The sequence below is a fragment of the Notothenia rossii genome (genome assembly GCF_949606895.1).
Source record: "Notothenia rossii genome assembly, chromosome: 11".
NCBI classification, from domain to species: domain Eukaryota; kingdom Metazoa; phylum Chordata; class Actinopteri; order Perciformes; family Nototheniidae; genus Notothenia; species Notothenia rossii.
In genome coordinates this window covers 50,904,383-50,920,156 of record NC_136910.1, presented here as the reverse complement: position 1 = coordinate 50,920,156, position 15,774 = coordinate 50,904,383, and the positions used below count along the sequence as shown (strand labels likewise).

The window sequence follows — 15,774 nt, the reverse complement described above, 5'->3', positions numbered from 1 at the left end:
GATTTATCGGTCTTCGCTCCGCAGTGCACAAAAGAGCCTGCCTTTTAATCTTTGTGGGGTGAGAGCCTTCGACTTGTTAGCAACGTGTGAAAAGCCCCATTGTTTATTTCTCCTTGGCCAATCATTAGTGGAAATGAGCGTGGACGGGGAGGGAGCGAGTGAGGGTTCTTTTGCAAAGAAAATTGTGAAAAGTGAGCGCTGGTAACAAAGAAGATGGTCACTCTCCATAACTAATGAAGCATGTGTGACCATGGGAGGCCAAGGACAAGGCCACCCTTTCAATATGGACGTAAACAGTTCACTAATGCGGAATAGAGAAACTCATTTGTGGAAGTTCGGGAAATTATTTTCATTACGCGTGCCTAGTGGGAATTATCTCTCCTTGTGTGTGTGTGTGTGTGTGTGTGTGTGTGTGTGTGTGTGTGTGTGTGTGTTTGTGTCTGTCTATGGCCACATTTGGGGACAAAGTATTGACAAGTAAGAACAGCTTTTCAAAGATAACGATGCATTTCAGGCCAATACTTGTTAGAGAAAAATGTACTTTTCAGCCAATTGGAAATCTCCTTCTCAAGTTTAAAATGTTCCAATAAGTCCTCCTAAGTGACATTTCGTCGCTGTGACGAAACTGGAATTATTCTCCAGATCGATAGGCACAGAATTCCAAAATAGTAATAATGTTTTGGAATGTCTACAAAATATGTAAAAAGACAACTGATTCCTGTAATTTGCTGTTCAAATGTGAAGGGGATGAAATGTGAATGTTGTGTTTGGAGCTGGTTTCGGATGGCCCCAGGAGTCAAACATAACAACTGCTATAACAGGTTTCATATTAAGCATGGATAAAGATGAATGTAGCCAATACTTTATTCAAAGCAAATAAATAAATACTAAACTGTTTTGTCTGTGTTTGTGCAAATGTGTATTCCCACACCATCCAGATCGAGGTCAGAAGCCAGCGCGATGTGCCCTTGGCCTGAGCGTGTGAACTCTGAGGTCTGAGGAAGGTGACTCCCACAGTGTGTAATTAAACAGCAAACTGTCTCACTAAACATGGACGCTGCCCTACTGAGCGCCTCCTCACTCTGGCATCTGTGCCCGACACCAGACCTGCTTCACTCGCCCATTTTTCAAGGCACTCCTCACGCTGTCAAAGAAGTCAACTAGCGAGAAACAAGGGGAAAAGAGACGCACAACACAATCAACCTGACAGGTTATAAGTCAGGAAACTCTGGATAAGCAAAGAAAAGTTTGTTTCAGCCCAACTAACACATCTCATACATCGGTAACAACACGCAGGTGCCGGCTATTAGAGAGTGGCAAAGATCACACTTTGAGGATGGGCTTTATGTATCCTTTAAGAACAAATGTCATAAAATGTCAAAGACAGCAACACTGAACGAGGAAGTGGTATTTAGAATACTCAAGCTAAATGCCAACTTGGAAATGAGATACCTGAAAAGAAAACAAACATTTCTTATGTAAGCAGGCCCCTAATTTAAGTTTTAGTCAAATTCTGTTTTCTACAGTAGAGTCTACTTCGCTTGTTTTTAGTCTACTGGAGCTGACCTTATTAGTATCTGCTTGCAAACAAGTATTTTGTTAAGATTGAAGACAAGAAAATATCAAAGCCATTCCGGCAAAAGAACTGGCCATATTCTGCCTTCATCAACAGTTAATTAACCTCTGCAGGCGTCTCCTGTGAAGCCGAGCCAGAAATCGGAGGATGATGCAAAAGTCACATGCACCGAGCACACTTGAATAAAGCGAAAATAAACATCGTGTGGGTTCCAAACCAAATAGCATCTCGCTGAGCTACAAGTAATGAAACCATATATTTATGTGGGTTTCAAAATGATTCTGTGCATTGGTGTTTAACCACGGTCAACCGTATGAAATAGCCTGAGACCATCTGCGATTTATGATTCGCTCCCAGCCTCTGGCAAGCCAGGCTGAATAATTTACATTGTGCTGAGGCATACGTGCCCAGAATGTCTGATGCCAGAAATAGAGGAATGAGGGGCTCCGAGCGGGATATAGGGGGACGGAGTCTGACGAGGCTACCGCTGCCATGAATGTGTGTGTGTTGAGGGAAGGGGAGAGCGCGTAGTGTGCTGAGTAATTGGCCAAACATGCTGAGTCACATGGAAGTGCTCTTCAGCGCCTAGTTAATCCGTGCACCTCCAATCGCATCAGAGTGACACCATAAACACCAGGCAGCTCCTTCCACTCCCTACTCTTCGATCCACGAGTAAACAATAAGGTAAGTGAAAAGTAAACACAACTGTCTAATCTGTCAATGAAACCCATCAAACAGACAAATGAACTTAAATATACATAAGCCTTAGAAAAGCAAATGGAGATGAGAGAACGGTGGTTTTCTACACTTTTACGGAAAATCCGTGGAGGTTGTGTTTGTCTGTGTTTGCAAAATAGTCTGCTTACCCACTCCCCCCCCCCCCCCCCCCCCCCAATGTGCCTCCTGGCTATAACCTTGGATGGCTCTGACTCTCTCACAGGTGAATGCACTTTAACAAAGGTGCAGCCCCACAGCTCAAAGCCCTCCCGAAGGCCTCCAAAAACTGCAAGATGGGGGGAAAATCAACCCCAACTATGACCCTGTTTTTCATGGTTATAGCATTTAGCAAAGGGCACAAGCAAAACAGTCATTAACATTGCCGGAATTATAGACAATAATGAGATAGATTATGTTAATAGCTTCATGATATTGCCTCCATAGACACACATTGCTGTTTTTCAGTAACAACATGTCCTTGAGGATGCTTTTCTTGTGTCTTTGAACACATAAGTATGCATCCAAAACAGCGATTGCGTTCGGTGATAATCTTCAACTTGTGCCAATCAGCCGGCCTAATCACATTGGGGATTTAATGAAAGTGGAGGACCACAGGCAGCACAAAGTTAAAGTGAAGCAGATAAGAAACTCCACTGGCCTGTAATTGGACCTCATTGATCTGCTGGGTTTATAGATCCTTATCATCGTACATTATGTAAATTATTCCGTCTCGCAAGAGCATTAGCAGACATCCCTCTGCATTTACATTTGACCCCGTATGGTTGTAGAAGGTTCTATATTTAGAAGAAATATTGGCAATAAAACACATAATGTAAGCGTTTATCTCTGGTTGTCTGTCAAGTGGAAGTTCAGCGTTCTTATTCCTTTGAAGGAAACTTAACTTTGGTGCTTTAAGAACCTAATCACTTTATTTTGGCTTCTTGGAATCCCTTTCTTTTTTTTTTAAAGAAAATATTTAACAACGACTACATCAGATATCCTTTGGTCTTTACTTTTGATCCCTCAAAGTTGGAAAATATTCTCTGTATAGAAGACGTTTTGTCAATACAACACATCATGTACGCGTTTAAACCTTTCTATTTGAAATTCACCATTCCTATTTCTTCAGAAAAACAAAACCTAAGTTTGTTTTTTTGAGGAAATTGGGTTTATTTTGGCTTCTTGGAAATGTAGTAATGACTAGCAGATATCCTTCGGGCTTTACTTTTGATTCTCACTTGTGAAAGATTGTCTGTTTAGAAGACTATTGTCAAAACAAAGCATCATTTAAGCCAATAAACCTGGAAGTCTTTCTATTGGAAGTTCACCATTCCTATTTCCAAGAAAACAAAACCTAACTTGGCTGCTTTTAGTACTTAATCTTCCTTGGAATTGCCTTTTTGTTTTTTAAAGGCTTAAGAATTTGCATTGAATATCCCCTGAGCTATACTGGAAACTATCTGCCTACCCATGTTCCACCCATGTGAGCTTATGTCCACAGAGACCCCATGGGCAGTGGACAGATGGCAAGGCAATGCCATACACAGATGCCCACCTCTTATTTCTCACATCTCTGCCAAGACAAAACACGTGAAGCAGGGAATCAAGCAGTTGAGTATAACTTGTATAGACTCGTCTTGCACTATTCCACCTTTTTTTTCTCACTTTCTTTAAAACTATTTTTCTTTTTGTATTACTTTTAATATAGTTTATTTTAATATTGTTTTAATATTGTCTGCTTATCTGTATTATTGTGTTGCATTGTTGGAGAAGCCTGTGACCTAAGATTTTCAACGACATCATTACTCTGTAGCTATGTTAGTTTGACAATAAAGAACCTTGAACCTTGAACCTTGAGAGAACACAATATGGGGAAGAAAGGATTATTCTAAAAGTACAAATATAGGGGCTGTCCAAAAAAATCTAATCTACAATTTTATAATTTCTTGTTTCAAAGGCAACAATTAGTTTCTGTAATTGTATTTGAAAAGGACTCAAAATAACGATATATAGAAGAGCCGTTGACTTTTGAAATATCTCGTGAAAATTACAGTAGGAAATGTCTATAAAATATTAAAAAGAAAGATAAATAAAAAAGATAAAATGGGAAGAAGCGTTGGGAATACAAATAAAAGATGACGAATGGAAGCAGATGTCTCATAAAATTCAAAAATTCCTTTGGTTAAAAAAAGATTAAGCCCTCAGTGCTTGGGGTGCTGTGGCAAAGGCAATGCAAATGAGTCAAATATCATTTACTAATGCAAACCTCTATATTTTAAAGCAGAGAATCAGGGAAAACTTCCAACAAATCTTAGTCAAGATTAAAATGATATATTCAGAATCCTGAGAACCCAACACTGAATCTACTGACCGAACCATGGAAATAAACAAACCTCTAATTGAACTAAAAAAAGCAAAAGTAACATTGAAGAAACACACGTTTTTTCTTCGGACGGGAAATATAACTACAACATGACAACGTACCAGAAAATCTTCTTATCAAACAGATGGACGACCGTTACTGAATATCTTACCATGTATACACATACCTATACAGTAAGTGTATGTAGATAAGTTGGTGAATGAGTCAGATAAGTAAACACCCAACAACATTATGCACACACTGTAATAAGCAAGACCTATGAACCTACTGAATACATAATGAGAATCAAAGAGAACTATTACCGGCACTTAAGGAAGCAAAACATAGCATTGGGAAATCTTAAACTACTTAAAATCCTTCTCCAAATACATTTTTAAAGCATATACAAATAATGTGCCTCGATTTATGATATGAGAAGTGGGTGTTTTTAAAGTGGGCATGTTTTTCTTTCGTGTATTTTCTGTTTTACTTTGAAAGAACCACCTTGTTTTTGATGTGGACATGTGGTCCTGTGTTTTCCCGCCTTTTTTGGTTGCCACACCCTGATTAGATATCAACCGTTGTGCTTAGCCTACCATCTCAAGGTGTGTCCTTTTGAGGTGATTATTTCTGTGTGTATATAGCTCTGTCTTTCCCTGTGTTCTTGTTCAGTTGGTTGTCGTTGTTCCCTGAGGATTTGCTGCGCTCCGGGCTTGTTTAGTGTTAGCTTGCCTGCTCCCTCAGTTTCGTCTTTGTTTTTGTCACCAGCTGTACTTTGACTAACTTTGATTAAGCTGTGTGTTACCCAAACCTGCCTCTATTTTTTTCTGGGTCCCACTGCCTTCAACAAATCCACTCTTTCTCACTTATGGGAGTATCCTGAATCTGGAGACAGTTTCAGCCGTACATAATCAGCAACCAGGATGCTAAGTACAGTAAGCATTGTTTATTTGACTGCTTTTGTGCTACATGTTTTCTAGTACATAAAAACAACAGTGGGTCATGTTAACACAGTTAAATACCTTTTATTAAAAGGTGTGTTTTAAAGAAGTTTGTTTAGCAGAAAACTGTCATTGCATGATAAAATAACAGCACAATTATAATAAAAACCCTCTCAAACTGTGAAACTATCCACTGAACAAAAAGAGGTCGAAATTAAACTTTCCATTAAATCTAAAAAAATCCATGGGCTATGTCATGTACTGAAAATATCTGCTAAATGTTAGAATGTTGTATTGGTTATTCATTTGTATTTCTTAATATGCTTAAGGATTTACATGACTAACAAATTGCAAAATGACGACAGCAACATGGCTAGCTAGCTATGGCTAACATTCCCACAGATTTAATGCCCACTTTTTTTTTTATGAGATTTGTTTTTATTGATGTGTTTTACAAACAATTCTCAAACAAGGCACCAATATTGTCATATATAAATGTTTGCCACACTGTAAGGGAATATGTAATCAATGGGCTAAAGGTTATAAAGATACTAATGCAGCTTAGGGTTCTAGATCTTCCCACTTCGATCAATACTAACAGAAGCCTCTTTGTTTAACATGTTCCGTACATGTGTTTAGTTTAGGACTTATTGGACCTCAGCCACAACAGGAGCTGCATAGTGTCGAACACAGCTCTCCAGATTGGAACCCAGCTTGAGGTAAAGGTTAATGGAAGCGACCTGCAAAATAGAGATTTACAACTACGCCGTCTGCTGTAGCTACCTCGGCAACACAAGATTCTTTCTACTAAAAACACCTTTTTAAAAAAGAAAAAAGCCAAGGGGAACACTTTTTATTTCCGTATGGTATGGCGTCGGCTGTATAAGCTGTCCCTGGATATTTGCTCGATGATTCACATTCATATGTGAACTCGAGAAACTCAGGTGTCGGGTTGAAAATTGCCTTGAGGCAGGTTAAGATGATTCTGCCAAGCTTACGATCAGAGGAAATGGGAAAAGAAAAAGAACACCAGAGAGAACAAGTCCCAGTCTAATGTGAACAAGGGAAGGACAGAGCGGAGCTGTCTCTCACCCCTGGAGAAACCCTGAAAATATCTTCTGTTGTCAGAAGCACTTAGACAGAACACATGCACCTGTGAAGGCCATACATTTACCCATACATGTTAGTCACTGAATCATCCACAGCATGTTCATCCATTTGTGGCTCAGGTTGTCTCGTATTGACCTTGTATCTCTATTATTCTACCAAAAGCAAGAAACGAATGGTCCATACAACTATTCTCCATTTGGTTCCCAGGAGCATTGCTATGGGACTTGAAACAACAAAGATGACCTTTATTTATGCATTCAGACATCTGTTTGATTTAGTTTGGATTTAGCGGAATGTATTTCTTCCGCTGATACTCATGACGGATAATAACCTTATTAATTGCTTCTCAGATAAAAAAGACAATTGATATTTTTACCTTTTTGTATTTTCAATAAGTTCATAACCTTTAGTTTGTGCACATTTGAGGATACAATATAGGTACTACCTACTGTATTGGAGTGTTATTGCTCTGCTTTTTACATAATGAAAGCAATGTGGCTTTGCATTATTGGGTTATAATTTATTTATTCGCTTCAATTTAACAATGAAAAATACATAATTATCTAAATGTTCCAATCTCGCATGATAGTTTATCCGTACTGCGCATAATGAATATATTCAATATACAGTATATACACGTAAATGATATTTGTATTAAGTCCTCCATTTCAGAATCTTCTTCTTCTTTCAAGGTTTAAGAAACAAACATATTTCAAAGCATGTTCGGATGTTTGTTTCATTCGATCAGGAGATTCTGAGAGAGCTCAAAATGCAGTGCTAATAAAATCACGGCCTTAACATTTGAGAGTCTGATGATTGTTCGGCATGTAAACGTTGCTGGGCAACAAACACAGAGCAATTCTTCTATTCAAGGCCACTGAATTCACGCCCCCCTCCTTACCTAATGTTGAATAACTGACAGACACTTAAACCAACAAGCAGAGGCAATTCAGTGGAGGAGTAGAAAAAGGTGAGGGTACATCGCAGGGTTATATTTCCTGACTGCTGTAGGCTCGGCTGTGGGCTGGCGCTGTCTGTATCTCCATAACTTCACAGGGTATTAATTGTTTCAGCGCCGTCAGCAGAATGGCCTCTGCTTGTTGAACCACATCCAGGAGGAAAGTCATCAGCCAAATTGCATGGGAGCAAATTCTGAGGCTCAGCCACACAGTGCAAGATACTGAATTGTAAGATGGTCGTTGGACCATGGTGGGCTCCATTGTGAGAGGTGCATTGAACACGGTTAACCACCACTGAGATTGAATAGGATTGTGGGAAAGTATCATGAGAAACTGCTAATTTATGTACAGGATTACCGTAAAAGTATGTGATATAGTTCAAAGTCATCATTGACATTCATGTGACATGTCTCACCAATGCTGATTAGTATGCTTGAATATAATATACCATTAGATCAAGTGAAGAGGGCCGTTTGGTGGCAATCAGATAGCAAGTGATTAGCTGAGGGAAAGAGCAAGAGGTGCTGCGGGGAATAAAACCCCATGCTCACTTACAACACTGCTCGGGGACATTTGCATTGAAATAGTATGACCTTCCACAGCATGAGGCATACATCAACCCACCCACAATGACTTTGTGTTCTATTAAGCAAGGGATCCATTGATACTTTGAACAAAGGAATAGTGGTGGAAGTAATATTTACCTAAGTAAACAAACTATGCTGAAAAACTATTCTATTTTGCTTAGAATGAATGGCTTAAAAGTACATAAATGCAAACTATACCTCAATCATTACATTACATTACATTACATTGCATTTAGCTGACGCTTTTATGCAAAGCGACTTACAATAAGTGTGTTCGACCAACAAAATACAAACTTGAAGAAAACAGAATCATATAAGTACATCAGGTTTCATAGAGCTAAAAAAGGTCAAGTGCTACTCAACTGGCTTTAGATAAGCACTTAAAGGAAGTGATTGTGACTTGGTGCAATGAGGATATTAAATATCATTCAGGAAAGTATACTTTTTGACTTCCCGGCTGTTGGCTTTTCCGTCATACTATGTGTTTGACTAGTGAGGTTAAATGTTTTTTAACGGACAACATTTTTCTACAAAACAGTGGAGGGAAACTCTTCATATTATGTTAATTTCCAGGTTCATATTTGTATGTTGTGCCCCTACTGTCACATGTTTACATGCTTGTATGTGTGCTAGCTCTGATTGGTTACCTGCCTAGCTCTGTTGTGATTGGTTAACGCCTTACAGATTTGTCGGAATAGTATTGGTAAGTCTATTAAAAGAAATTCAGCAAAGTTGGCTTATTGCAATAAAAGCTTTTTTATATATTTACTTGTATATGCTATGTTTTCTTTGTGTTGGTTATTCTTACCCTTGTTATTTTCTTAGAGTTTTGTGACTCTGTCATGACTCGCTGATATGTTCACATCTAGTTAGGAGTCATACTGCTTTTTGAATCGTTTCCTTTTTACTGAATATCATTGTCCAATGTTATGTTGGGTATACAAAAACCCAAAGATCCAGCATCTGTGCCAGCAAGGCTTTTTATGATGTATTAAAAAATCATGTATTTTACTTTAGAGTTATTAATAGATCATATGGATGTCAGTAGAAGGCCAGCTAAATGTAAACGTAAAAGAAGAGGGCAACAGTGGAGTAACCCAGTGAAGATGCAATTCACATAAAAAATTCAGCGGCCTATGCCTCCCTTAAATACAAGCTTTAAAAAGACATGAGGGGTTAGGCAGCGGGGGCCGGTGTCGATTTACTGTTGTGCATTTCAAGCGGCATAGTGTGGAATTTTAAGTAGAATCTGTTTATAACTTCTGGTTTCAATCTAGCGTATAATCTCCTGATTACACAGAACGTAGGAATCAGGATCATACTGTAATATACCATTTCAGCACCATGGACAGCGTTCTTCCGCTCTCGACGTTTCACTGACAGACAGAGGTTTCTCAATACTCTAATTTCCCCTCCTCGACTCCTTTCCTCGACTCCTATCTTCGATACTTAGTCCCACCCACAGGAGATGCGAGCGGAGGACTGAGGAGGGGAACCGAGGAGTCGAGGAGGGGAAATTAGAGTATTGAGAAACCTCTAATGTGTGTAACTGCCTTTTTAAATGGATCTCATTTTACACACATACTGTAAGGGGTTGTGCATATGGGTATAGGCTACTTGTAAGGACCCTCGGATCATACTGTATTTCCTTGAATGTAGCCACAATTACTATAAGCCGAACCACACCATCATATAAGTCTAAAACATAGCCTGAAACTGAGTTTTCCCACCTAAAAAAAAGAACCTTAGGATTGTGCACACATTTTAAACTGGCCCTGTAAGAAATAGATGAACACCCACACACAACTAAACACTTGACCACAATAACCAACAAACTTTTTTTTTTAATCTAGGTCCAACATCTAGCCTTTAACTGAGTCTTAAAATAAATCGAATTGTCTTAAAATCTGAAGATCTCACACTCAAAATGGCCCTCAAAAATATAAAAGAGCACACACACACACACACACACACACACACACACACACACACACACACACACACACACACACACACACACACACACACACACACATACACACACTACAGGAAATAAAAGGTTATATTGAGTAAACGATCATTTAATCATTGTCATCACCAAATCCAAATGTTCATTAACAAAAACGCTGATTAAAATGTCTTCACAAAACATTTTGTATGTGTCCACGCAAAAGATTGAATTGGTTACAAACTCAAATCTTGCTTTTAGTAATTGTTTTCATTTCCACTGATGAGAGGATCCATTTCCGTGTCAACCCAATTTATTATTATATATTTTTTTATAAACCATGCTATACCCACACATTCATCTCACGAAGCACCCTTGGACAAGTTCACGGGTCGCACTCTCACCAGAAGAGGGCATTCGGATTCTGCCTGACAAAGTTGCCTTGACATGCAGACGTGATTTACAACAGCGTCATGCTGCATCTGAAACCGGGCAGCAGCGAAAACGAAAGCAGGATTTGGAAAGAAAGCTTGATATTTAGATGATTCTTAATAATTTCGCGAGGCTTGTTGACAGCGTTCCGCAGAGACTTGGATAACCGAACGCCACTTTCCTCTGTGCGCCATGCGCGGATCACACAAAGCATTCTTATGAGAAAAAAGACACCGGGAGAGGAATCTAGGGGCTGCATTTGGAGAATAACGTCCCTTTTTTTGTGCATCGTGCCACTGTACTTCTCAAGTTGTGTGATCGGATTCTTCTAAGACTGGCATGAATTCCCTGGATTTGGCTTGGTTATTGTCTGCGCTTACTGCGGTACTCTTTCTGGCTGTAACTTGAAAAAAAAAAGCTTTCCTCGCTTCGAAGACATGGATAAGGAGTCCTGAAACGGGATTGTTAACCCTTTTAATCTGGAGTTGGAGGTAAATAACATTGGACCAGCTTCGACTGCACGGTTATACATGCAGAACTAAACCGGATAGCACATCCAGGTCCGGGAGAGTAAAGGGCAGGTGCGCTTTGGAGTCGGCGGCTGCGCGGAGAGACCGGGCTAGTGGATTAGGACGGTACCTGTCTGTGGAGAGCGCGTCATGCGGACTCGGGTGTCGCGCAGTAGAAGCCATTAAAACCTGTAGGCTGGAGCTGACAGATAAGCGGATATGGGTAAGTTATATTTGTCTTTTTTATCAAGTAGCGTGATTCCAAATTATTCTCCAGTTGTCCTCCTTTCTAACAAAAAACCCCCAAGATGCATCGTGTCTCTGGAGCAGAATGGGTTGTTCTAATCAGAATTTGTCGTCTTTTCAAAATGCATTTTTGTAATATCATAAGGTGTTTTTCATTGAAGTGCTTCGGGGGGCTTGGAAGATGTGGGTGAAGCTTGTGCTTGTAGCGTGTCAGTCGCAGAGCTGCAATCTGTTTTTCCTCCATTCCCCGGCCATAGAGCCTAAGGATACTTATTTTTTGATTCTTTTGCACCTCTGTGCGCTTACATATCTGCTTCCAAAATCACCAGTAAAAGCGAAAAAACCCGTTTTCCAAATGAGGTCCATCCCTTGTTGTCTTGACTAGTTAGAGTGTCTTGCACATTGGCATGGACTGAAATGCTAATCACGGTAAATGTTGGAAGCCAGTCAACTTTATAAAGCGTGGCCCTGCATAATCATTGATTTGTGCTTCATCTCTGCATGTTTCCATTGTCCAGTATCAGCCTCAGTCCTAACGCCTCTTCCAAACAACTCTTGTGGGCTGATTTAAGGCACCGAGTCGTGCATCTGGTTCTCATTCAAGAAAGCCTTCGTATTCTGCACCTGCTTTTAAAAAAAAGGGACTCTCCTAATTGAAAACTGTGTGTCAATATATCAGTAAACTGTGTGTGTGTGTGTGTGTGTGTGTGTGTGTGTGTGTGTGTGTGTGTGTGTGTGTGTGTGTGTGTGTGTGTGTGTGTGTGTGTGTGTGTGTGTGTGTGTGTGTGTGTGTGTGTGTGTGTGTGTGTTTGTGTGTGTGTGTGTGTGTTGTGTGTGCAAACAATGCCCCACTCCTTTAGTAATGCATCATGGTATGGTTTTTCTCTCATGCACGTGTTTTCCCCATCTTATTCTCAGTTATATATAAGGATAATTAACCATTTAGCCTCGGTCTGTTTCCCTTATGCACATTTTCACACTTGTAACCACCCTCTCAACCTTCTCTAACTCTGTCCCTTCCTTGTAATGACTGGCTATCTGTTTCCCCCGCAATTTGCCAATTATTTGGGCTCCACCTTCTGCATGCTCCTGGCCTAATTTTATTGTCCGGGGTAGCCTAATCTCCCAGTCATTCTTAACCGGTATACAGATGGCCAAGTTCACTGGTGGTGCTGTGCCATTAATTGCGAGGCTGCATGATGCATCGACCCACGGTGGGTTACTGCACCGCATCAATATAAGCTACAACAGCACAGGAAGCCATACAGTACAGGCCCGTAGGAGCCCAGACGTAATTTATGTGCACTGCAAAGCAACCATATATGTTAATCATAGGAGTCTAGTTTATGGGCCTGTTTCCTAATTGAATATCAGAGCGTGTGAGGAAAAGCCCTGCATACTGGAGTTGCAGCGAGGTTTGACACACACACACACACACACACACACACACACAACACACACACACACACACACACACACACACACACACACACACACACACACACACACACACACACACACACACACACACTTTCCTGAAAAACTGCAGCTTTTGTCAAACACATAGCATCACGCTGCTGCCCACAATTATTCGATGATTATGTGGCCCTGTAGTCTCAGTTATCCACCTGACTGTGATGCTCTTCATTAACAGCATGCGACGCACTTATGTTTCATGGGCCATATCATTAGAGATCTGCTTTGCAGGAAGAGAACAGTAGGGCAGGGAGCGTATAAGGCAGCCAGAGCTTCAAGATCAATTCAAAGTGCTAAATTACATTTCACACTCTACCTCAGTAATATGAAATAAAATAGATGCAATTTTACTGGCTTCTCTGAGAGTTCACAGCGGGCGACAGATGACCTTTTGCTGGCCCCAATGCATCCATCAAGGGGATCATAAAGCCCCACTGAGGGCAATATCAGGGCATTTGTTATTTACATTTGATTATTTTTACAGAAAAAATCAATAGCTTGAAGCACTTGGGATCCAGCATTCAATATCTACAATATACTGTACATGTTAATGCTGCTCAAGTTTGTTTAAGCTGGAATGATTGAGCTACAAATTGAGTACACCATACCATGATTCAACAGTAACACTTGATATTGTTTCTAATATAATAAAATATTGAGCAAAATAAGGCAATTTATAGGTCTATAATAAATAGCTCTTTGTTGTACATCTGAGTACAAATAGGATTCAATGTCTCAATTGGCATAAGACCTTTCTTTGATGGTTGATACTGGTTGGTTCATATCCTCAAGGTATCAAGGAACCATTTCTAGCGGATGTGAGATGTGAGACTCCACTGCTATATAAGGAAGGGTTAAGGCTGATTGATCATGCATGTGTGCAGAGTATTCATGACAATCCTCCCTGCTGTTTCTATTCTTTAGTCTTCCTAATCAGTTCTACAAATACAACAAGAGCACACCCGGACACAATGTTTCCCAACCACGGTTGAAAGAGGTCTAACTTGGCAGGCCTCGCCATCATCTCAAAGATAATTGGAGACTAATAGGATAGCTTAGGCTGGTCTGGGGACGTCCTTCCCTATGTTCCCGGCTGCTGTCCAGCCTCTATGTGCAGTCAAGGCTGAGGCTGGGAGCAGTTTTGTCAATGACAGGCAGCAGATAGCAATGAGCCACTTGTGTGCACCCAAAGTGCACCAGTTAGCGAGTCCATTTGCCAAGTTATTAAGCTACATTTGGTTTTATTTTAGGTCAGCAGTAAAGTGCACTCACTCCCTCTATGTGTTAGGGTTGAGAGGCAGAAACAGCTATCTTCCCTTGCTGAGGACAGCAGGTCTGTCTGCTACATAACAAAGCATTACCCGCATGCCTTTAGACAAACTTCAGCTCAGACTTATCCATTCATTTTGGATTCAGACAGGTAACTGTGTTGGGTGACAAGGAAACATGAGTACCTGCGGGGCTATATATTATCATATGGAACACTAAAAAGAAAGCAAGAAAAATACTATACTAAAAGCTTTAGAGCAAGAAAGGCGGTTGGAGGGCGAAAATGGAAATCAACGAGGAAAGTGAGGAGGTGGTTTTGAACACATGCATAAAGAATAGACAACTATATATAAGAATGTCAATGGTGGCAGGGTCCAAGGACATGTATAACTAGCAGATTTCATACAGGACATAGAAATTGAAGGATAAATTGTACATGTAGATTCAGCATGAGACGGGTAATGGTGAAAGATGCATCAGGTAAGAGGTAATAGAGAACCCAAACCAGTGAGTGACAAATCAGAGGGTGACTTGTGCTCCTTTGTGAATAAGATTAGAGGAATAGTAAGGGAAGGAGATGACTTACAGAGGCATTAGCGCACGGAGCGCTCATTAAAACGCATACAGTGTCAGGAAGGGGGAGAGAGGTGCCTTGTGAGGCAGGCTCAATCTGAAAGAGATGGCGGCGTCACTTCTAATAAAGCAAGCCTATTATGCACGTGGGAAATAAAAGCAATAGGGGCTGTTTCTACAGCCTCCCGGGATGCGAGTCAAAACGCAACATTTAGAAAGCATGCATTTGTGTTTAACAGCCCACACGTTCTGTTCCCAGTCTATTAAAATTTGCTTTGAATGTACACGGAACATTACACATGGGCGTCGTTCTATATCGGTATTCTCTTCCCACTTCTATTTGTTTTCTTATCGTAACACTTTGATGAACAGTGTTGTTGGCAATTTAGTAACTTTCGGAAACTTGTGAGAAAAATGACGAATTGGCTGCTCTAAAAAATACAGCACCTTGTGATCTTTCTATTTGAAACATTTAGCAAAAGTGGAGACACGTGATTGATCTGCGGGCATTATACATAGCCAGCACAAATGATCTGTAAAGTTCCACGGTTCCCCTCCATCTGTAAGTATTGATGAAAGATTCATCGGAAAACCAACATTACGCGAGTCTCTCGCGCTCTCTTACAGTCACAGTCTTAGACACACACGCACACACACACACACACACACACACACACACACACACACACACACACACACACACACACACACACACACACACACACACACACACACACACACACACACACACACACACACACACACACACACACACACACACACACACACAATACCCATATGTGATCAGCAGATGCTTGGCAAAAAGGGAAATGGCTATGTTGGTTAGCATATGCTCTATTATGCCTCTCAGCCACTTGATGTCAGGAAATTATTTCTGACAAATCCTGCAAAGATTACCGAAAAAACTACGAAATTAAAATAATGCTCATTGCCTCAACTGTCATGGAAGCACAAATATCCCATCTTTTGCTCTTCCTGAATGTACCACATGTACATATAACTTAATCACCGGCAATATACATTTTGCGAGCTAATTAAAAGATCTACT

The 15,774-nt window shown here is 40.4% G+C and overlaps 1 protein-coding gene across 2 annotated transcripts in view; it reads left to right on the top strand.

The window, feature by feature from the left end:
- Positions 1–10,666: 10,666 nt before the first annotated feature.
- The window catches only part of LOC307025468 (leucine-rich repeat transmembrane neuronal protein 4), a gene marked incomplete at its 3' end in the record, with an annotated part of 108,195 nt that continues 103,087 nt past the window's right edge, over positions 10,667–15,774 (top strand). For both annotated transcript variants that reach the window (XM_079660168.1, XM_079660169.1), the window contains exon 1: positions 10,667–11,364. In XM_079660168.1, the coding sequence (XP_079516294.1) occupies positions 11,361–11,364 (4 nt within the window). In that variant the 5' untranslated portion in view covers positions 10,667–11,360. The remainder of the gene's footprint in view (positions 11,365–15,774) is intronic.